This window comes from Bombina bombina, chromosome 1, assembly GCF_027579735.1.
Source record: "Bombina bombina isolate aBomBom1 chromosome 1, aBomBom1.pri, whole genome shotgun sequence".
In the NCBI taxonomy this organism is placed as follows: Eukaryota; Metazoa; Chordata; class Amphibia; order Anura; family Bombinatoridae; genus Bombina; species Bombina bombina.
The window spans coordinates 1,202,891,799-1,202,915,450 of record NC_069499.1 but is presented as its reverse complement, the minus strand read 5'-3'; the positions used below and the strand labels follow the sequence as shown (position 1 = coordinate 1,202,915,450).

Below are 23,652 nucleotides of genomic sequence, written 5' to 3'. Positions count from 1 at the left end.
GGGATATAAAAATATATCCAAGGAATTGAGAATGCAAATCAGCAGTGTTCAAACTCTAATCAAGAAGTGGAAAATGAGGCGTTCTGTTTAATAACATACCGCACTCATCTTGCCATCAATTCTGACCAAATTCCCGCTGTCTTTGTAGCTCACACATCCCCAAAACATCAGCTATCTACCTCTGTGTTTCACAGTAGGAATGGTGTACCTTTCATCATAGGCCTTGTTCACTACTCTCCAAATGTAGCGTTTATGGTTGTGGCCAAAAAGCTCAATTTTGGTTTCATCATTAAAAATGACTTTGTGCCAGAAGGTTTGAGGCTTGTCTCTGTGGTGTTTAGCGTATTGTAAGCGGGATACTTTGTGGCATTTGCATAGTAATGGCTTTCTTCTGGCGACTCGACCATGCAGCCCATCTTTCTTCAAGTGCCTCCTTATTGTGCATCTTGAAACAGCCACACCACATGTCCTGTATTTCACCTGAAGTTATTTGTGGGTTTGTCTTTGGATCCCGAACACTTTTCCTGGCAGTTGTGGCTGAAATTTTAGTTGGTCTACCTGAACGTGGTTTGGTTTCAACAGAACGCCTCATTTTACACTTCTTTATTAGAGTTTGAACACTGTTGATTTGCATTCTCAATTCCTTGGATATATTTTTATATCCCTTTCCTGTTTTATACAGTTCAACTACCTTTTCCCGCACATCCTTTGACAATTCTTTTGCTTTCCCCATGACTCAGAATCCAGAATCGTCAGTGCAGCACTGGATGAAAGATGCAAGGGTCTGTCAGAAGTCCAGAAACTCATTGACCATTTATATACACACACTAATTACAAGCAAACAGATCACAGGTAAGGATGGTTACCTTTAATAGCCATTCAAACTCCTTTGTGTCAACTTGTGTGCATGTTATCAGGCCAAAATCACCAGGGTATGTAAACTTTTGATCAGGGTCATTTGGGTAGTTTTTGTTGTCATTGTGATTTAAAAAGAGTAAACACAGTTGATTGATAATAAATGGCTTCAGCCAAAACTAACCATGAGTGATAGAAAAGTATTTGTGTTATCATTCATATTCTCTGAAAAATGGCCAAGAAATCATAAATTCTGCCAGGGTATGTAAACTTATGAGCACAACTGTATCCCTCCTTTGCAATGAATAACTTAGAGTTTATGGAGGAATGGAATAACAACTTAACCAATTGCTCCATCATCCTCATGAAACAACTACTTACACACAAGAAACTCAAAAGAGAGACACTACTAACAGAGATAGAGGCAGTCTGCAACACCCTTAAAAATTTTGAGCAGACACAAAAATACATAGACTACAAAAAAACAACTAGATGAAACTATGCAGAATCTGGACACATTGTTGTCTAGTAGGAAGGTCATCAAATACCAAAGAGATAGCAAGGACTATGAACTAGACATAGTATATTATTGGCAAAAAAATAAACCAAATACACAATCTGAAAATAAACAGCATAATAAAGGCAAGAAAAGGAAAAATCAGTCTCACTACACATCCACTCCTAAAAGGGTTACATTCTTAAGCATTGAGACAGACTATACAACCAACACCTCAAATCTAGAAGATACACAGGCACACACAAATAAAACTAATGAGGACCCAGATAATCTACCAGTGCCACATGAGAGAACACGATTAGCCACACTAATCAGTACTCCTATAACTAGTAGTACTCCAAAAAAGGATCTACCTTCCATATATCCAAGTCAGATAAAGAAAACCCTTATGAAGCAGTAATTAATTTATCCGACACACCTCTCACCCAACACCAATTACACCTTTTGAATAAAGGCTTAACATTTGCACCTTTCACAGATTTTGAATTATTTTCCACCATAATAGATGTTAATTCACTAGTGAGAAAAATTACCTTAAAAAAGCACTTCTTAACACAGGTCCAAAACGACATGAACATAGTCATCAAGTATCACTAATAATTTTGCTTCAGATATCACACTAGATGCTAACACAACAAACTTAAGGTCTCCTATAGACATAGGCATCACATTCACAGATGTATGTGACTTGAATAATCTTATTACACTCCAAACACCAACACTTAGAGATGAGCACCCACAATTCTATACCCACTATTAATACAACGATCAAAACAAATCACATTTCTACCCAGTACAAAGTAGAAGTGATTATATTGATTTGTTCCACAACCTGATAGAACAAGAAACCACATGGTTACACCATTCCATTACAGAAGATCCGATTATTCACAAAGATAACCTAACACTAGATGAGAGAAAATCACTTCCAATCTTAAAGAATAATCCCAATATAGTAATTACCTCAACAGATAAGGGAGGGGCCATAGTTATGAAGCCCTATCCCAATTAATGGACAGTAAAACCTATCAAAGGTTGACTTTAAATCCTACAGAAAAATTCAAAAAAGAATTACATTCATTACTAGACACGGCTTGTGAAGAATGTCTTATCACAGAAGAACTCAAATTGCATTTTCTTATTGACTATCCCATTGTCCCAATCTTTCGAATAGTACCCAAAATACATAAAACTTTGAAACAACAACCAGGCAGGCCCTTAGTGGCCAGTAGGGTTTCCTATGCGAGAGACTGGGTGACTGGCTAGACAATGTATTACAACCTATAGTCAGAACTCTTCCAGGTTACATACGTGACAGCATACATTTGATAAGCAAACTAGACAAAATCAAATGGGAGAGGGGGTTTAAATGGTTGACCCTTGATGTCTTCTCCCTCTACTCCAGTATTCCTCATCTAGAAGGATTAAATGCTTTGAATTATATGCTGGAAAGATATACTGACTATCCAGACATGTTCATTAGCTTTCTAATAGAGATAACTCACTACCTGTTAACTCACAATTACTTTGTGTTTGAGGGGATATATTACCTCCAAAGATGTGACACAGCAATGAGGGCAAAGTTTGCCTCCTCATATGCAAACTTGCATATGGGCTACTTTGAAAACAGCCACATCTTTGGGGGTGACTGCCCCCTCAGAAACAAGATTATAGCATATGGCAGATTCATAGATGACCTCATCCTTATTTATAGAGATGAGGAGCCCACGACCATTCCACAGTTTATAAATCATCTTAATCTTAATCTTGTATTCACATACCATACTAATGGATTGAAAACTGAATATCTAGACCTCAAATTACAACATGATGATAACAACAATATAATCACTTCAAATTACAGAAAACCTTACTTTCTTTCATGTAATTAGCAAGAGTCCATGAGCTAGTGACGTATGGGATATACATTCCTACCAGGAGGGGCAAAGTTTCCCAAACCTCAAAATGCCTATAAATACACCCCTCACCACACCCACAATTCAGTTTTACAAACTTTGCCTCCGATGGAGGTGGTGAAGTAAGTTTGTGCTAGATTCTACGTTGATATGCGCTCCGCAGCAAGTTGGAGCCCGGTTTTCCTCTCAGCGTGCAGTGAATGTCAGAGGGATGTGAGGAGAGTATTGCCTATTTGAATGCAGTGATCTCCTTCTAAGGGGTCTATTTCATAGGTTCTCTGTTATCGGTCGTAGAGATTCATCTCTTACCTCCCTTTTCAGATCGACGATATACTCTTATATATACCATTACCTCTGCTGATTCTCGTTTCAGTACTGGTTTGGCTATCTGCTATATGTAGATGAGTGTCCTGGGGTAAGTAAGTCTTATTTTCTGTGACACTCCAAGCTATGGTTGGGCACTTTGTTTATAAAGTTCTAAATATATGTATTCAAACATTTATTTGCCTTGACTCAGAATGTTCAACTTTCCTTATTTTCAGACAGTCAGTTTCATATTTGGGATAATGCATTTTGATTTGACCATTTTTTCTTACCTTAAAATTTGACTTTTTCCCTGTGGGCTGTTAGGCTCGCGGGGGCTGAAAATGCTTCATTTTATTGCGTCATTCTTGGCGCGGACTTTTTTGGCGCAAAAATTCTATTTCCGTTTCCGGCGTCATACGTGTCGCCGGAAGTTGCGTCATTCTTTGACGTTATTTCGCGCCAAAAATGTCGGCGTTCCGGATGTGGCGTCATTTTTGGCGCCAAAAAGCATTTAGGCGCCAAATAATGTGGGTGTCTTATTTGGCGCGAAAAAATATGGGCGTCACTTTTGTCTCCACATTATTTAAGTCTCATTTTTTATTGCTTCTGGTTGCTAGAAGCTTGTTCTTTGGCATTCTTTCCCATTCCTGAAACTGTCATTTAAGGAATTTGATCAATTTTGCTTTATATGTTGTTTTTTCTCTTACATATTGCAAGATGTCTCACGTTGCATCTGAGCCAGAAGATACTACAGGAAAATCGCTGTCAAGTGCTGAATCTACCAAAGCTAAGTGTATCTGCTGTAAACTTTTGGTAGCTATTTCTCCAGCTGTTGTTTGTATTGATTGTCATGACAAACTTGTTAAAGCAGATAATATTTCCTTTAGTAAAGTACCATTGCCTGTTGCAGTTCCCTCAACATCTAAGGTGCAGAATGTTCCTGATAATATAAGAGATTTTGTTTCTGAATCCATAAAGAAGGCTATGTCTGTTATTTCTCCTTCTAGTAAACGTAAAAAATCTTTTAAAACTTCTCTCCCTACAGATGAATTTTTAAATGAACATCATCATTCTGATTCTGATGACTCCTCTGGTTCAGAGGATTCTGTCTCTGAGGTTGATGCTGATAAATCTTCATATTTATTTAAAATGGAATTTATTCGTTCTTTACTTAAAGAAGTTCTAATTGCTTTAGAAATAGAGGATTCTGGTCCTCTTGATACTAATTCTAAACGTTTAGATAAGGTATTTAAAGCTCCTGTGGTTATTCCAGAAGTTTTTCCTGTTCCTAATGCTATTTCTGCAGTAATTTCCAAAGAATGGGATAATTTGGGTAATTCATTTACTCCTTCTAAACGTTTTAAGCAATTATATCCTGTGCCGTCTGACAGATTAGAATTTTGGGACAAGATCCCTAAAGTTGATGGGGCTATTTCTACCCTTGCTAAACGTACTACTATTCCTACGTCAGATGGTACTTCGTTTAAGGATCCTCTAGATAGGAAAATTGAGTCCTTTCTAAGAAAAGCTTATCTGTGTTCAGGTAATCTTCTTAGACCTGCTATATCTTTGGCTGATGTTGCTGCAGCTTCAACTTTTTGGTTGGAAACTTTAGCGCAACAAGTAACACATCGTGATTCTCATGATATTATTATTCTTCTTCAGCATGCTAATAATTTTATCTGTGATGCCATTTTTGATATTATCAGAGTTGATGTCAGGTTTATGTCTCTAGCTATTTTAGCTAGAAGAGCTTTATGGCTTAAAACTTGGAATGCTGATATGGCTTCTAAATCAACTTTACTTTCCATTTCTTTCCAGGGTAACAAATTATTTGGTTCTCAGTTGGATTCCATTATTTCAACTGTTACTGGTGGGAAAGGAACTTTTTTACCACAGGATAAAAAATCTAAAGGTAAAAACAGGGCTAATAATCGTTTTCGTTCCTTTCGTTTCAACAAAGAACAAAAGCCTGATCCTTCATCCTCAGGAGCAGTTTCAGTTTGGAGACCATCTCCAGTCTGGAATAAATCCAAGCCAGCTAGAAAGGCAAAGCCTGCTTCTAAGTCCACATGAAGGTGCGGCCCTCATTCCAGCTCAGCTGGTAGGGGGCAGGTTACGTTTTTTCAAGGAAATTTGGATCAATTCTGTTCACAATCTTTGGATTCAGAGCATTGTTTCAGAAGGGTACAGAATTGGTTTCAAGTTGAGACCTCCTGCAAAGAAATTTTTTCTTTTCCGTGTCCCAGTAAATCCAGTAAAAGCTCAAGCATTTCTGAAATGTGTTTCAGATCTAGAGTTGACTGGAGTAATTATGCCAGTTCCAGTTCCGGAACAGGGGATGGGGTTTTATTCAAATCTCTTCATTGTACCAAAGAAGGAGAATTCTTTCAGACCAGTTCTGGATCTAAAAATATTGAATCGTTATGTAAGGATACCAACGTTCAAGATGGTAACTGTAAGGACTATCTTACCTTTTGTTCAGCAAGGGAATTATATGTCCACGATAGATTTACAGGATGCATATCTGCATATTCCGATTCATCCAGATCATTATCAGTTCCTGAGATTCTCGTTTCTGGACAAGCATTACCAATTTGTGGCTCTGCCGTTTGGCCTAGCTACAGCTCCAAGAATTTTTACAAAGGTTCTCGGTGCCCTGCTGTCTGTAATCAGAGAACAGGGTATTGTGGTATTTCCTTATTTGGACGATATCTTGGTACTTGCTCAGTCTTTACATTTAGCAGAATCTCATACGAATCAACTTGTGTTGTTTCTTCAAGATCATGGTTGGAGGATCAATTTACCAAAAAGTTCTTTGATTCCTCAGACAAGGGTAACCTTTCTGGGTTTCCAGATGGATTCAGTGTCCATGACTCTGTCTTTAACAGACAAGAGACGTCTAAAGTTGATTACAGCTTGTCGAAACCTTCAGTCACAATCATTCCCTTCGGTAGCCTTATGCATGGAAATTCTAGGTCTTATGACTGCTGCATCGGACGCGATCCCCTTTGCTCGTTTTCACATGCGACCTCTTCAGCTCTGTATGCTGAAGCAATGGTGCAAGGATTACACGAAGATATCTCAATTAATATCTTTAAAACCGATTGTTCGACACTCTCTAACATGGTGGACAGATCACCATCGTTTAATTCAGGGGGCTTCTTTTGTGCTTCCGACCTGGACTGTAATTTCAACAGATGCAAGTCTCACAGGTTGGGGAGCTGTGTGGGGATCTCTGACGGCACAAGGAGTTTGGGAATCTCAGGAGGTGAGATTACCGATCAATATTTTGGAACTCCGTGCAATTTTCAGAGCTCTTCAGTTTTGGCCTCTTCTGAAGAGAGAATCGTTCATTTGTTTTCAGACAGACAATGTCACAACTGTGGCATACATCAATCATCAAGGAGGGACTCACAGTCCTCTGGCTATGAAAGAAGTATCTCGAATTTTGGTTTGGGCGGAATCCAGCTCCTGTCTAATCTCTGCGGTTCATATCCCAGGTGTAGACAATTGGGAAGCGGATTATCTCAGTCGCCAAACGTTGCATCCGGGCGAATGGTCTCTTCACCCAGAGGTATTTCTTCAGATTGTTCAAATGTGGGAACTTCCAGAAATAGATCTGATGGCGTCCCATCTAAACAAGAAACTTCCCAGGTATCTGTCCAGATCCCGGGATCCTCAGGCGGAGGCAGTGGATGCATTATCACTTCCTTGGAAGTATCATCCTGCCTATATCTTTCCGCCTCTAGTTCTTCTTCCAAGAGTAATCTCCAAGATTCTGAAGGAATGTTCGTTTGTTCTGCTGGTAGCTCCGGCATGGCCTCACAGGTTTTGGTATGCGGATCTTGTCCGGATGGCCTCTTGCCAACCGTGGACTCTTCCGTTAAGACCAGACCTTCTGTCACAAGGCCCTTTTTTCCATCAGGATCTGAAATCCTTAAATTTAAAGGTATGGAGATTGAACGCTTGATTCTTGGTCAAAGAGGTTTCTCTGACTCCGTGATTAATACTATGTTACAGGCTCGTAAATCTGTATCTCGAGAGATATATTATAGAGTCTGGAAGACTTATATTTCTTGGTGTCTTTCTCATCATTTTTCTTGGCATTCTTTTAGAATACCGAGAATTTTACAGTTTCTTCAGGATGGTTTAGATAAGGGTTTGTCCGCAAGTTCTTTGAAAGGACAAATCTCTGCTCTTTCTGTTCTTTTTCACAGAAAGATTGCTATTCTTCCTGATATTCATTGTTTTGTACAAGCTTTGGTTCGTATAAAACCTGTCATTAAGTCAATTTCTCCTCCTTGGAGTTTGAATTTGGTTCTGGGAGCTCTTCAAGCTCCTCCGTTTGAACCTATGCATTCATTGGACATTAAATTACTTTCTTGGAAAGTTTTGTTCCTTTTGGCCATCTCTTCTGCTAGAAGAGTTTCTGAATTATCTGCTCTTTCTTGTGAGTCTCCTTTTCTGATTTTTCATCAGGATAAGGCGGTGTTGCGAACTTCTTTTGAATTTTTACCTAAAGTTGTGAATTCCAACAACATTAGTAGAGAAATTGTGGTTCCTTCATTATGTCCTAATCCTAAGAATTCTAAGGAGAAATCGTTGCATTCTTTGGATGTTGTTAGAGCTTTGAAATATTATGTTGAAGCTACGAAATCTTTCCGTAAGACTTCTAGTCTATTTGTTATCTTTTCCGGTTCTAGGAAAGGCCAGAAAGCTTCTGCCATTTCTTTGGCATCTTGGTTGAAATCTTTAATTCATCTTGCCTATGTTGAGTCGGGTAAAATTCCGCCTCAGAGAATTACAGCTCATTCTACTAGGTCAGTATCTACTTCCTGGGCGTTTAGGAATGAAGCTTCGGTTGACCAGATCTGCAAAGCAGCAACTTGGTCCTCTTTGCATACTTTTACTAAATTCTACCATTTTGATGTATTTTCTTCTTCTGAAGCAGTTTTTGGTAGAAAAGTACTTCAGGCAGCGGTTTCAGTTTGAATCTTCTGCTTCTGTTTTTCGTTGAACTTTATTTTGGGTGTGGATTATTTTCAGCAGGAATTGGCTGTCTTTATTTTATCCCTCCCTCTCTAGTGACTCTTGTGTGGAAAGATCCACATCTTGGGTAGTCATTATCCCATACGTCACTAGCTCATGGACTCTTGCTAATTACATGAAAGAAAACATAATTTATGTAAGAACTTACCTGATAAATTCATTTCTTTCATATTAGCAAGAGTCCATGAGGCCCGCCCTTTTTTTGTGGTGGTTATGATTTTGTATAAAGCACAATTATTCCAATTCCTTATTTTATATGCTTTCGCACTTTTTTATCACCCCACTTCTTGGCTATTCGTTAAACTGAATTGTGGGTGTGGTGAGGGGTGTATTTATAGGCATTTTGAGGTTTGGGAAACTTTGCCCCTCCTGGTAGGAATGTATATCCCATACGTCACTAGCTCATGGACTCTTGCTAATATGAAAGAAATGAATTTATCAGGTAAGTTCTTACATAAATTATGTTTTCCAGAAACACTATACTGAGAGCAGACTCATGTCATGCACCTCACATTAGGAAATGAATACCCAAGGGAAAATTTCTCGGTTTACGCAGGAATTGCTTGACCTTACAAATATACAATACAGAAGCAAAAATATTGATCAATAGATTGGTGGCGAGAGGCTACAACAAAACCACACTTAAAAATATAAGTTCACTAGTTGCCCAAAAAGACAGACGAACATTACTTAATCAAATTAACCATATACAAAATAATAAGAATCTTAAAAAAAACAATAGTGAATACACCTAATCCCAATCAAACTAATATAACAAGGGATCCCAACAACTCAGTAGACACAGATGTAATATATTTTACAACCAAATATAGTACACAATTTTGCAACAACTGTGGAATTATTAGAAAATATCTACCAGTTCTAAATAGAGACCCTACACTCAAATTTAAACTTAATAATACAATACATATGTGGCAAAAAGGGCAACCAACATAGGATACATAGTCAAGAAGAAATTAATTGACAGTGAAGTAAGACATAGGAACTGGCTAACTCCAACTTCAGTTTTTTTCAAATGTGGCCATGTTCCATGTAAATCATGTACATACAGCAAAAAAAGTAAAATATTCACTTCAACAAATACAGGATAGACATATAATATCAGAAGTCGAATTAATTGTACATCGACATTTGTCATCTATTTAGTCACTTGTAAACAGTGCCAATTTCAATACGTAGGCATTACCACTCGTCCTCTAAAAGACAGGATTAGAGAGCACCTCATTTCTATAGAGGAAGAAACCCCAAGAACACCCTTAGCCAAGCATTTTCACAAACATCCTACAGGTATTTTAAATTTCTCATTCTTGGGTATAGAACACATAGGTAACAATTCCCAGAGAGGAGACAGATTAAAACTACTCTTGAGAAGAGAGGTCTATTGGATCTTCCAACTAGCCACTAGATCCCCCATGGGTATCAACCGCAGATATGATGTCAATCTATTTGTGGACTAAACTATACATGATCAGAAATGGTAGAGCATTACTTACATACATACTTACATAAATACACATAAACAAGAATATTAACAACCTAATTACCAATAACTAAGTGAGAAACTAATCAAACAAGAAAATGACACACTAATTGAAAGCAAAATCATTATTATGTAGGCTACTTCCCCCTTCCACTACTATGCAATAGAATATAGGATCTTTCTTTAGTCTTCCTTGCCTTTTCTGACAACTCTGATAAATTTGAGAATCTCAATAAACATCTTAGGAACCCCATAATGATCATTATACTTCCCATTGTTTTTTTTTTAAACACTCTCCCATCCACAGCTATTAGCATCTGCTTGCTGATTTCTTTATTTTGAGGAAGGAAGTAATGAGACCCTCTCATTGTCTTACCCTCTTTCTCAAGTTGGCCCTATAATAGAACTATTCCCATTACTATAACATATATGGGATTAGGGTCCATACCTACAGACAAATTTCTTTCATGTAATTAGCAAGAGTCCATGAGCTAGTGACGTATGGGATATACATTCCTACCAGGAGGGGCAAAGTTTCCCAAACCTTAAAATGCCTATAAATACACCCCTCACCACACCCACAATTCAGTTTTACAAACTTTGCCTCCGATGGAGGTGGTGAAGTAAGTTTGTGCTAGATTCTACGTTGATATGCGCTCCGCAGCAAGTTGGAGCCCGGTTTTCCTCTCAGCGTGCAGTGAATGTCAGAGGGATGTGAGGAGAGTATTGCCTATTTGAATGCAGTGATCTCCTTCTAAGGGGTCTATTTCATAGGTTCTCTGTTATCGGTCATAGAGATTCATCTCTTACCTCCCTTTTCAGATCGACGATATACTCTTATATATACCATTACCTCTGCTGATTCTCGTTTCAGTACTGGTTTGGCTATCTGCTATATGTAGATGAGTGTCCTGGGGTAAGTAAGTCTTATTTTCTGTGACACTCCTAGCTATGGTTGGGCACTTTGTTTATAAAGTTCTAAATATATGTATTCAAACATTTATTTGCCTTGACTCAGAATGTTCAACTTTCCTTATTTTTCAGACAGTCAGTTTCATATTTGGGATAATGCATTTTAATTTAACATTTTTTACCTTAAAATTTGACTTTTTCCCTGTGGGCTGTTAGGCTCGCGGGGGCTGAAAATGCTTCATTTTATTGCGTCATTCTTGGCGCGGACTTTTTTGGCGCAAAAATTCTATTTCCGTTTCCGGCGTCATACGTGTCGCCGGAAGTTGCGTCATTCTTTGACGTTATTTTGCGCCAAAAATGTCGGCGTTCCGGATGTGGCGTCATTTTTGGCGCCAAAAAGCATTTAGGCGCCAAATAATGTGGGCGTCTTATTTGGCGCGAAAAAATATGGGCGTCACTTTTGTCTCCACATTATTTAAGTCTCATTTTTTATTGCTTCTGGTTGCTAGAAGCTTGTTCTTTGGCATTTTTTCCCATTCCTGAAACTGTCATTTAAGGAATTTGATCAATTTTGCTTTATATGTTGTTTATTTCTTTTACATATTGCAAGATGTTCCACGTTGCAACTGAGTCAGAAGTTACTTCAGGAAAGTCACTGCACAGTGCTGGAGCTACCAAGCTAAGTGTATCTCCTATAAACTTTTGGTATCTGTTTCTCCAGCTGTTATTTGTATTGCATGTCATGTCAAACTTATTAATGCAGATAAAATTTCCTTTAGTACTGTTACATTACCTGTTGCTGTTCCATCAACATCTAATTTTCAGAGTGTTCCTGATAACATAAGAGATTTTATTTTTTAAATCCATTAAGAAGGCTATGTCTGTTATTTCTCCTTCTAGTATACATAAAAGTCTTTTAAAACTTCTCTTTTTTCAGATGAATTTTTAAATGAACATCATCATTCTGATACTGATAATGGTTCTTCTGGTTCAGAGGTTTCTGTCTCAGAGGTTGATGCTGATAAATCTTTGTATTTGTTCAAGATGGAATTTATTCGTTCTTTACTTAAAGAAGTGTTATTTGCATTAGAAATAGAGGATTCTGGTCCTCTTGATTCTAAATGTAAACGTTTAAATAAGGTTTTTAAATCTCCTGTAGTTATTCCAGAAGTGTTTTATCTCCCTGATGCTATTTCTGAAGTAATTTCCAGGGAATGGAATAATTTGGGTAATTTATTTACTCCTTCTAGACGTTTAAGCAAATTATATCCTGTGCCATCTGACAGATTAGAGTTTTTTGAGACAAAAATCCCTAAGGTTATGGGGCTATCTCTACTCCTGCTAATGTACTACTATTCCTACGGCAGATAGTACTTCATTTAAGGATCCTTTAGATAGGAAAATTGAATCCTTTCTAAGAAAAGCTTACTTATGTTCAGGTAATCTTCTTAGACCTGCTATATTTTTAGCGGATGTTGCTGCAGCTTCAACTTTTTGATTAGAAGCTTTAGAGCAACAAGTAACAGATCATAATTTTATAGCATTATTATTATTCTATAACATGCTAATAATTTTATTGGTGATACCATCTTTTGATATCATTAGAGTTGATGTCAGGTATATGTCTCTAGCTATTTTAGCTAGAGAAGCTTTATGGATTAAACTTGGAATGCTGACATGTCTTCTAAGTCATCTTTGCTTTCCCTTTCTTTCCAGGGTAAATAATCATTTTAGTTCCTTTCCTTACAAGGAACAAAAGCCTGATCCTTCATCCTCAGGAGCGGTATCAGTTTGGAAACTATTTCCAGTTTGGAATATATCCAAGCCTTATAGAAACCTATAGCCAGCTCCTAAGTACCTATGAAGGTGCGACCCTTATTCCAGCTCAGCTGGTATGGGGCAGATTACGTTTTCTTCAAAGAAATTTGGATCAATTCCGTTCTTAATCTCTGGTTTCAGAAACATTGTTTCAGAAAGGTACAGAATTGGCTTCAAGTTAAGGCCTCCTGCTAAGAGATTCTTTTCTTTCCCGTGTCCCAGTTAACACAGCAAAGGCTCAGCATTTCTATAATGTGTTTCAGATCTAGAGTTGGCTGGAGTATTTATGCCAGTTCCAGTTCTGGAACAGGGGCTGGGGTTTTATTTTATCTCTTCATTTGTACCAAAGAAGGTCAATTCCTTCAGACCAGTTCCGGATCTGTCATTATTGAATCGTTATGTTAGGATACCAACATTCAAGATGGTTACTGTAGGACTATCCTGCCTTTTGTTTAGCAAGGGCATTATATGTCTACAATAGATTTACAGGATGTGTATCTGCATATTCCGATTCATCCAGATCACTTTTAGTGTCTGAGATTCTCTTTTTAGACAAGCATTACCAGTTTTGTGGCTCTACCGTTTGGCCTAGCCTCAGTTCCAAGAATTTTTTTCAAAGGTTCTCGGTGCCCCTTTTTTCTGTAATCAGAGAATAGGGTTTTGGTATTTCCTTATTTGGACGATATCTTGGTACTTGCTCAGTCTTCTCATTTTCGAAGAATCTCATACGAATCGACTTGTGTTGTTTCTTCAATTTCATGGTTGGAGGATCAATTTACCATTCAGTTCATTGATTCCTCAGACAAGGGTAACCTTTTTAGGTTTCTAGATAAATTCAGTGTCTATGACTCTGTCCTTGTCAGGCAAGAGAAGTTTAACATTGATATCAGCTTGTCAAAACCTTCAGTCACAATCATTCCCTTTGGTAGCCTTATGCATGGAAATGTTGGGTCTTAGGACTGCCGCATCAGATGCGATCTCCTTTGCTCGTTTTCACATGCGACCTCTTCAGCTCTGTATGCTGACCCAATGGTGCAAGGATTACTCAAAGATATCTCAATTAATATCTTTAAACCGATTTTACAACACTCTCTGACATGGTGGACAGATCACCATCGTTTAGTTCAGGGGGCTTCTTTGTTCTTCCGACCTGGACTATAATCTCAACAGATGCAAGTCTTACAGGTTGGGGAGCTGTGTGGGGGTATCTGACGGCACAAGGGGTTTGGGAATCTCAGGAGGTGAGATTTCCGATCAATATTTTGGAACTCCGTGCAATTTTCAGAGCTCTTCAGTCTTGGCCTCTTCTCAAGAGAGAGTTGTTCATTTGTTTTCAGATAGACAATGTCACAACTGTGGCATACATCAATCATCAAGGAGGGACTCACAGTCCTCTGGCTATGAAAGAAGTATCTCGAATTTTGGTTTGGGCGGAATCCAGCTCCTGTCTAATCTCTGCGGTTCATATCCCAGGTATGGACAATTGGAAAGCGGATTATCTCAGTCGCCAAACGTTGCATCCGGGCGAATGGTCTCTTCACCCAGAGGTATTTCTTCAGATTGTTCAAATGTGGGAACTTCCAGAAATAGATCTGATGGCTTCTCATCTAAACAAGAAACTTCCCAGGTATCTGTCCAGATCCCGGGATCCTCAGGCGGAGGCAGTGGATGCATTATCACTTCCTTGGAAGTATCATCCTGCCTATATCTTTCCGCCTCTAGTTCTTCTTCCAAGAGTAATCTCCAAGATTCTGAAGGAATGCTCGTTTGTTCTGCTGGTAGCTCCGGCATGGCCTCACAGGTTTTGGTATGCGGATCTTGTCCGGATGGCCTCTTGCCAACCGTGGACTCTTCCGTTAAGACCAGACCTTTTGTCTCGAGGTCCTTTTTTCCATCAGGATTTGAAATCCTTAAATTTAAAGGTATGGAGATTGAACGCTTGATTCTTGGTCAAAGAGGTTTCTCTGACTCTGTGATTAATACTATGTTACAGGCTCGTAAATCTGTATCCAGAGAGATATATTATAGAGTCTGGAAGACTTATATTTCTTGGTGTCTTTCTCATCATTTTTCTTGGCATTCTTTTAGAATACCGAGAATATTTCAGTTTCTTCAGGATGGTTTAGATAAGGGTTTGTCCGCAAGTTCCTTGAAAGGTCAAATCTCTGCTCTTTCTGTTCTTTTTCACAGACAGATTGCTATTCTTCCTGATATTCATTGTTTTGTACAAGCTTTGGTTCGTATAAAGCCTGTCATTAAGTCAATTTCTCCTCCTTGGAGTTTGAATTTGGTTCTGGGGGTTCTTTAAGCTCCTCCATTTGAACCTATGCATTCATTGGATATTAAATTACTTTCTTGGAAAGTTTTGTTCCTTTTGGCTATCTCTTCTGCCAGAAGAGTTTCTGAATTATCTGCTCTTTCTTGTGAGTCTCCTTTTCTGATTTTTCATCAGGATAAGGCGGTGTTGCGAACTTCTTTTGAATTTTTACCTAAGTTGTGAATTCCAACAACATTAGTAGAGACATTGTGGTTCCTTCATTATGTCTTAATCCTAAGAATTCTAAGGAGAAATCGTTGCATTCTTTGGATGTTATTAGAGCTTTGAAATATTATGTTGAAGCTACTAAGTCTTTCTGAAAGACTTCAAGTTTATTTGTTATCTTTTCCGGTTTTAGAAAGGCCAGAAAACTTCTGCCATTTCTTTGGCATCTTGGTTGAAATCTTTAATTCATCTTGCCTATGTTGAGTCGGGTAAGACTCCGCCTCATAGGATTACAGCTCATTCTACTAGGTCAGTTTCTACTTCCTGGGCGTTTAGGAATGAAGCTTCGGTTGATCAGATTTGCAAAGCGGCAACTTGGTCCTCTTCGCATACTTTTACCAAATTCTACCATTTTGTTGTATTTTCTTCTTCTGAAGCAGTTTTTGGTAGAAAAGTACTTCAGGCAGCGTTTTCAGTTTGAATCTTCTGCTTATGTTTTTTCATTAAACTTTATTTTGGGTGTGGATTATTTTCAGCAGGAATTGGCTGTCTTTATTTTATCCCTCCCTCTCTAGTGACTCTTGTGTGGAAAGATCCACATCTTGGGTAGTCATTATCCCATACGTCACTAGCTCATGGACTCTTGCTAATTACATGAAAGAAAACATAATTTATGTAAGAACTTACCTGATAAATTCATTTCTTTCATATTAGCAAGAGTCCATGAGGCCCGCCCTTTTTTTTGTGGTGGTTATGATTTTTTTGTATAAAGCACAATTATTCCAATTCCTTATTTTATATGCTTTCGCACTTTTTTCTTATCACCCCACTTCTTGGCTATTCGTTAAACTGAATTGTGGGTGTGGTGAGGGGTGTATTTATAGGCATTTTAAGGTTTGGGAAACTTTGCCCCTCCTGGTAGGAATGTATATCCCATACGTCACTAGCTCATGGACTCTTGCTAATATGAAAGAAATGAATTTATCAGGTAAGTTCTTACATAAATTATGTTATCAGCCATTATTAGCAGTCACCAGTATGGGCACACTCACTCAGTCTTTTGGACTTCTATATGATATATTTAGTACGCTCATTCTTGTATGATTGCTAGTCCATCTATATATTACCAAGTACATGCAGGGGTTCACTAAGGGAGGTATAAATAATAAATAAAACAACAAAATAACTATAAAACAATAAAAACAAAAATAAAAACTAAATCACATATAGTTAAGCTAACAAATACATATGTTATGAACACAGTTTACACCCAATTGGAATCTAATACAATATGTATTAACCTATTGCAATTTATTGTAACTTTTTATATTTCAAAATGAGATATTATCAACTGTATATTCTTTTTCTTTTGTATATATATATATTTATTCTTACTCACCCATTTATTGTAATAGCCAATGCACTGCTGTATATTATAATATTGTCTTCTATTATATCATCCATTAGCACTTACACTTACCTGTATTCTCCAGATGTATACACCCATAGAGGGAGGAACTTAGTTACTGATTGGTTACTTACCTGTATAAATACTCTCCTGGAGTACTAGGTATCTATCTCTGATGAAGAGCATGTGCTCATTGCCGAAACGCGTCAGATAGTAGGTGCTTCCATGACCTACTGTTTACAGCTTGAAAAAACTACCTTATTCACTGGCACCTTGGTTCCAGTTTTCGTCTTTTTCCTTGTTTATATTTATACTTGTATGATTATAATATATAGGTATAGATATGTACAGATATAGGAATATCTATGTAAAAATATTTAGAACATATTCTGCTATGTTCGGAACATTGGAATGTAAAATATATAAATAGACATGTATCATTGTAAATCTAATCTGTTGTTATATAGTTGTCATATTAAAAAAAACAAAAACATTTTATTTCCGTAAATCTATTTGCCACTGTGTGTGTCATTAATCTTATAGTCAATGCAGTCACCTGTTAACGTTCCTTTAAAAAAAAATTGAAGCTATAATGAAATGATAAATAATAATAAAAATAGAATATAAAATAAAATACTTACAGTCAGCTATAGTATAACCTTTAATGCTGACATCTCCAGCGTTTCTTAATGCTTCTACCAAAACACATCTTTCTATTGCCTGGCTATTAATAATGGTGGCAGCCAGAAAGAGAAAAACTGTTGCTGTCTTCATCTTGACAATGCTGCAAAAGTGAAAGAAATTGTCTTCTTATAATCTGCCATAAGTTATCCTCCCACCAAGATAATTTTCACTTATAAATAATAAGCACAATATTCCGCTGTTTGCACAACAGGTAAAGCAGTGACTGGTATTTCAAGTCTTGTGAAACATTTACTTTCAGCAGTTAAATAACAGGTTTTTGAAGATGAACTAGTTATTTTTTCCTGTAATTAGAAATGTAATTTATTATTTATTAGTAGGGATGGGCGAAGGTTTTTAAAAATTCAAAATTTAAACGAATTTTGATACATTCATTCGTTCAAATTGAATTTCGAATGTTTATATAACATTCTAACATTCTATTTTCGAATTTTCGTTTTCAAATAATAATATTTGTTCGAAAAATAGAATGTTTAGCTATGTATTCATTTAATTTCGAAATGTAATATTTGAATGTGACATTCGAATTTAAAATAGTATTTCTAGTCTACAACTGTGTTTAATAAATGTAATAATCGAATGTGACATTTGAATTTGAATGTCACATTCAAATTCAAAATAGTATTTCTAGTCTAATACTGTGTTTTATAAATGTAATATTCAAATTCAAATGTGACATTCGAATTCGAATGTTACATTTAAAGGGACACTGAACCCAAATTTTTTCTTTTGTAATTCAGAAAGAGCATGCAATTTTAAGCAACTTTCTAATTTACTCCTATTATCAATTTTTCTTCGTTCTCTTGCTATAACATTTGAATTTGAAATAGTATTTCTAGTCTAATACTGTGTTTTATAAATGTAATATTCAAATTCAAATGTGACATTCAAATTCGAATGTTACATTTAAAGGGACACTGAACCCAAATTTTTTCTTTTGTAATTCAGAAAGAGCATGCAATTTTAAGCAACTTTCTAATTTACTCCTATTATCAATTTTTCTTCGTTCCCTTGCTATCATTATTTGAAAAAAGAAGGCATCTAAGCTTTTTTTTGGTTTCATTACTCTGGGACAGCACTTTTTTATTGGTGGATGAATTTATCCACCAATCAGCAAGGACAACCCAGGTTGTTCACCAAAAATGGGCCGGCATCTAAACTTACATTCTTGCATTTCAAATAAAGATACTAAGAGAATGAAGAACATTTGATAATAGGAGTAAATTAGAAAGTTGTTTAAAATTTCATGCTCAATCTGAATCACGAAAGAAAAATTTTGGGTACAGTGTCCCTTTAAATTTGAAAAAAGTATTTCTAGTCTAATACTATGTTTTATAAATGTAATATTTTAATTCGATTGTGACATTCGAATTCGAATGTGACATTCGAATTCGAATGTGACATTCGAATTCGAATATGACATTCAAATTCGAAATAGTATTTCTAGTCTACAACTGTGTTTCAGAAATGTAATATTTGAATTAGAATGTCACATTTAAATTCGAATGTCACATTCAAATTCGAAATTGACATTTGAAAACTGTAAATAACATTCGATAATAGAATTTGTAAGAATTTTCATTCTTATCAACATTCTATTATTTAAATTGAATTTTTACAATAACATTCGTTCTAACATTTGAATTTGAATATAAACACATTCCCCCACCCCTATTTATTAGATAAACATTCTTTTAATTCATATGTATGTTTTATTTTAAAGGGGCAGCAAACCTAGAAAATGTTATATAATTTTGCACATAGTGCAGAATTATAGAACATTAGCTTAGCGCCAGCTTTGTAAAGCAAAGGGTTAGATAGATATTTTACAACAAAAACAGAACGCCGCTCCCGGCTCTACTGAGCGGGTCTGTTTTCTTCTCCTAAGCGCATCGCAGCACGCTTTCTAATCACAGCCTGCCCGATCGCGCTATTAAACTCAATGTAGCTAACTCCCGCTACCAGACCAGAGCGGGAGCGAGCTACATTAAGTTTAATAGCTCGATCGGGTGCACTGTGACAAGACAGCGTGCCCGTGATGCGCTTAGGAGAAGAAAACAGACCCGCTCAGTAGAGCCAGGAGCGGCATTCTGTTTTCGTTGTAAAATATCTATCTAACCCTTTGCTTTACAAAGTTGGCGCTAAGCTAATGACATGTTATATCATTCTGCACTGATACTAATTTTTAAAGGACTATCCCCCATCTTAGATGGACCTTTTCAACCATATCAGGCTAACTAGCTTTTCAGTGGTGACATTTTCCATTGTGAGAAACTTAATTTACATTTGCATTATCTGAACTGTTACCACACAGAAATTATTTTTTGTTTAAGCGAACGCACAGTCTGTTGTATAAAAATACTTTGAATACACTCCCCCCCCCCCCCCGGCATCGAGATCTGAGATAACAATGGGCTAGTTTACAAGTGGAGCGCTAAATATCGACTGCGTGCAAGCAATATTAACGCTCCACTTTGTAATACGATCACATGATAATGTGAGCTAGTATTACAAGTAAACAGTAATGTGAATGCAAGCTAGGAAGCGTTGCGCTCACGAGAGTGCACTTCCATAGGCTGTCAGAGATGGCATCAGAAAGTGGTAAGTAGCGCAGCGATGGGCAGCATTTTAAAATATATATGAATATACAGTATACATATATATTTATGTGTTAGTATGTGTATATACACATATTAACACATATATGTATATAGTCATATACACATATATTTACACTGCAGTCTATGGGATCACACAGTTCCCATAGACCGCAATGTAAAAACACCCCACTCTCACCAACTTTAAAGCCCGAAAACGGCCTAGTGCAGATATTTTTAAAAAAACAAGCAAACTATAATGCCATCTATTTTGAGGGCATTTGTGGCACTTTTAGAAAATTACCCAGAGATCTAATCTATGGTCATATTTGCCCGTTTGTGGGTGTGCGATAATTTAGTGATCCACTTGTAATCTAGCCCAATATTGGCAGACTTTTACTGGAACTATGATCCCTATTATTTCCTATGGGAAAAAAAAAATAATAAAAAAAAATCATAATTTGTTACTAGCTGCTCCCAGTAACAAATATGGTGGTGAGTAGTGGAAGGGGGTAGCGTAAGAGAGCTGTTTTGGGTGATAAGGTAGGTGTGAGAAGTAAGAGGGAACAGTTTACTATAGAACTAAATACATTTTTTTATAAAAATTGCATGATTGTTTTTATTTGGTTTTTGGTATCAGATTGAATCATTTGTAAATGGGTGATTTACTAGTTGTTTTTATTTTGTTAAAATATCCACTGTGATCTATTTCAAATAATAATGTTTTTGAAGACTATTTGCACTGTTTGGGTTAGTTCAAATCTACAGAACAAGACTCTGTTCAAGGGAGGGCTACTAAACGGTACAAGGTCTAAAAAATAAAACTTACCAGAAAAGGTTCAATGACCTGTATATGAGAGAAGGGAAAGTAGCATTCAGCTATGATAGCTACATAAAGGGACATGAAACCCAAATTTTTTCTTTTATGATTTAGGTAGAACATACAAATTGTTTTTCAACATTTTTTTTAGTTTACTTCTATTATCAAATTTGCTCTATTCTCTTGCTATCATTTGTTGAAGGAACAGCAATACACTACTGGTTTTAAACTGAATCAATAGCTAGAACCTAGGCTCTTTGCTGCGCCTGAGCTTACCTAGATAAACCTTTAAGCAAAGGATAACAAGAGAAGGAAACAAATTAAATATTAGAAGTAAATTGGAAAGTTTTTTTAAATGGTATGTTCTGTCTAAATCATGAATGTCTAATTATGACTTTACTGTCCCTTTAAGTTTAAAATGGGTGCCATCTTGTACTTTGTATAGGACTGGCATAGCAAATACTTTGGCTTGGAATTTGGGACTTTGACTGGGCATTGCCCTTAGAAGTTCATTAAGCTCTTTTTCTGCCCAAAAAAAATAAATAATAAATATAAATATATATATATATATATATATATATATATATATATATATATATATATATATATATATATACAGTATCTCACAAAAGTGAGTACACCCCTCACATTTTTGTAAATATTTTTTCTTTCATGTAATTAACAAGAGTCCATGAGCTAGTGACGTATGGGATATACATTCCTACCAGGAGGGGCAAAGTTTCCCAAACCTTAAAATGCCTATAAATACACCCCTCACCACACCCACAAATCAGTTTTACAAACTTTGCCTCCAAGGGAGGTGGTGAAGTAAGTTTGTGCTAGATTCTACGTTGATATGCGCTCCGCAGCAAGTTGGAGCCCGGTTTTCCTCTCAGCGTGCAGTGAATGTCAGAGGGATGTGAAGAGAGTATTGCCTATTGAATGCAGTGATCTCCTTCTACGGGGTCTATTTCATAAGGTTCTCTGTTATCGGTCGTAGAGATTCATCTCTTACCTCCCTTTTCAGATCGACGATATACTCTTATATTTACCATTTCCTCTACTGATTCTCGTTTCAGTACTGGTTTGGCTTTCTACAAACATGTAGATGAGTGTCCTGGGGTAAGTAAGTCTTATTTTCTGTGACACTCTAAGCTATGGTTGGGCACTTTATTTATAAAGTTCTAAATATATGTATTCAAACATTTATTTGCCTTGACTCAGAATGTTCAACTTTCCTTATTTCCAGACAGTCAGTTTCATATTTGGGATTATGCTTTAAATTATCATATTTTTTCTTACCTCAAAAATTTGACTTTTTTCCCTGTGGGCTGTTAGGCTCGCGGGGGCTGAAAATGCTTCATTTTATTGCGTCATTCTTGGCGCGGACTTTTTTGGCGCAAAAATTCTTTTCCGTTTCCGGCGTCATACGTGTCGCCGGAAGTTGCGTCATTTTTGACGTTATTTTGCGCCAAAAGTGTCGGCGTTCCGGATGTGGCGTCATTTTTGGCGCCAAAAGCATTTAGGCGCCAAATAATGTGGGCGTCTTATTTGGCGCCAAAAAATATGGGCGTCGCTTTTGTCTCCACATTATTTCAGTCTCATTTTTCATTTGCTTCTGGTTGCTAGAAGCTTGATGTTTGGCATTTTTTTCCCATTCCTGAAACTGTCTTATAAGGAATTTGATCTATTTTGCTTTATATGTTGTTTTTTCTCTTACATATTGCAAGATGTCTCACGTTGCATCTGAGCCAGAAGATACTACAGGAAAACCACTGCCTGCTGGATCTACCAAAGCTAAGTGTATCTGCTGTAAACTTTTGGTAGCTATTCCTCCAGCTGTTGTTTGTAATAATTGTCATGACAAACTTGTTAAAGCAGATAATATTTCCTTTAGTGATGTACCATTGCCTGTTGCAGTTCCCTCAACATCTAAGGTGCAGAATGTTCCTGATAACATAAGAGATTTTGTTTCTGAATCCATAAAGAAGGCTTTGTCTGTTATTTCTCCTTCTAGTAAACGTAAAAAGTCTTTTAAATCTTCTCTCTCTACAGATGAATTTTTAAATGAACACCATCATTCTGATTCTTTGGACTCTTCTGGTTCAGAGGATTCTATCTCAGAGATTGATGCTGATAAATCTTCATATTTATTTAAGATGGAATTTATTCGCTCTTTACTTAAAGAAGTACTAATTGCTTTAGAAATAGAGGATTCTAGTCCTCTTGATACTAATTCTATACGTTTGGATAAGGTTTTTAAAGCTCCTGCGGTTATTCCAGAAGTCTTTCCTGTTCCTAATGCTATTTCTGCAGTAATTGCTAAGGAATGGGATAAATTGGGTAATTCATTTACTCCTTCTAAACGTTTTAAGCAATTATATCCTGTTCCGCCTGACAGGTTAGAATTTTGGGACAAAATCCCTAAAGTTGATGGGGCTATTTTTACCCTTGCTAAACGTACTACCATTCCTACGTCAGATGGTACCTCGTTTAAGGATCCTTTAGATAGAAAAATTGAATCTTTTCTAAGAAAAGCTTATCTATGTTCAGGTAATCTTCTTAGACCTGCTATATCATTGGCTGATGTTGCTGCAGCTTCAACTTTTTGGTTGGAAACTCTAGCGCAACAAGTAACAAATCGTGATTCTCATGATATTATTATTCTTCTCCAGCATGCTAATAATTTCATCTGTGATGCCATTTTTGATATTATTAGAGTTGATGTTAGATTTATGTCTCTGGCTATCTTAGCCAGAAGAGCTT

General features: G+C 36.7%; 1 protein-coding gene across 1 annotated transcript in view; it reads right to left on the bottom strand.

Moving 5' to 3' along the window:
* LOC128641979 (lysozyme C) overlaps window positions 1-17,543 on the bottom strand; it is a 107,956-nt gene extending 90,413 nt beyond the window's left edge. The window contains exon 1 of the mRNA XM_053694606.1: window positions 17,409-17,543. Coding sequence (XP_053550581.1) covers window positions 17,409-17,541 — 133 coding nt within the window. The 5' untranslated portion in view covers window positions 17,542-17,543. The remainder of the gene's footprint in view (window positions 1-17,408) is intronic.
* Between the last annotated feature and the right edge of the window lie 6,109 nt (window positions 17,544-23,652).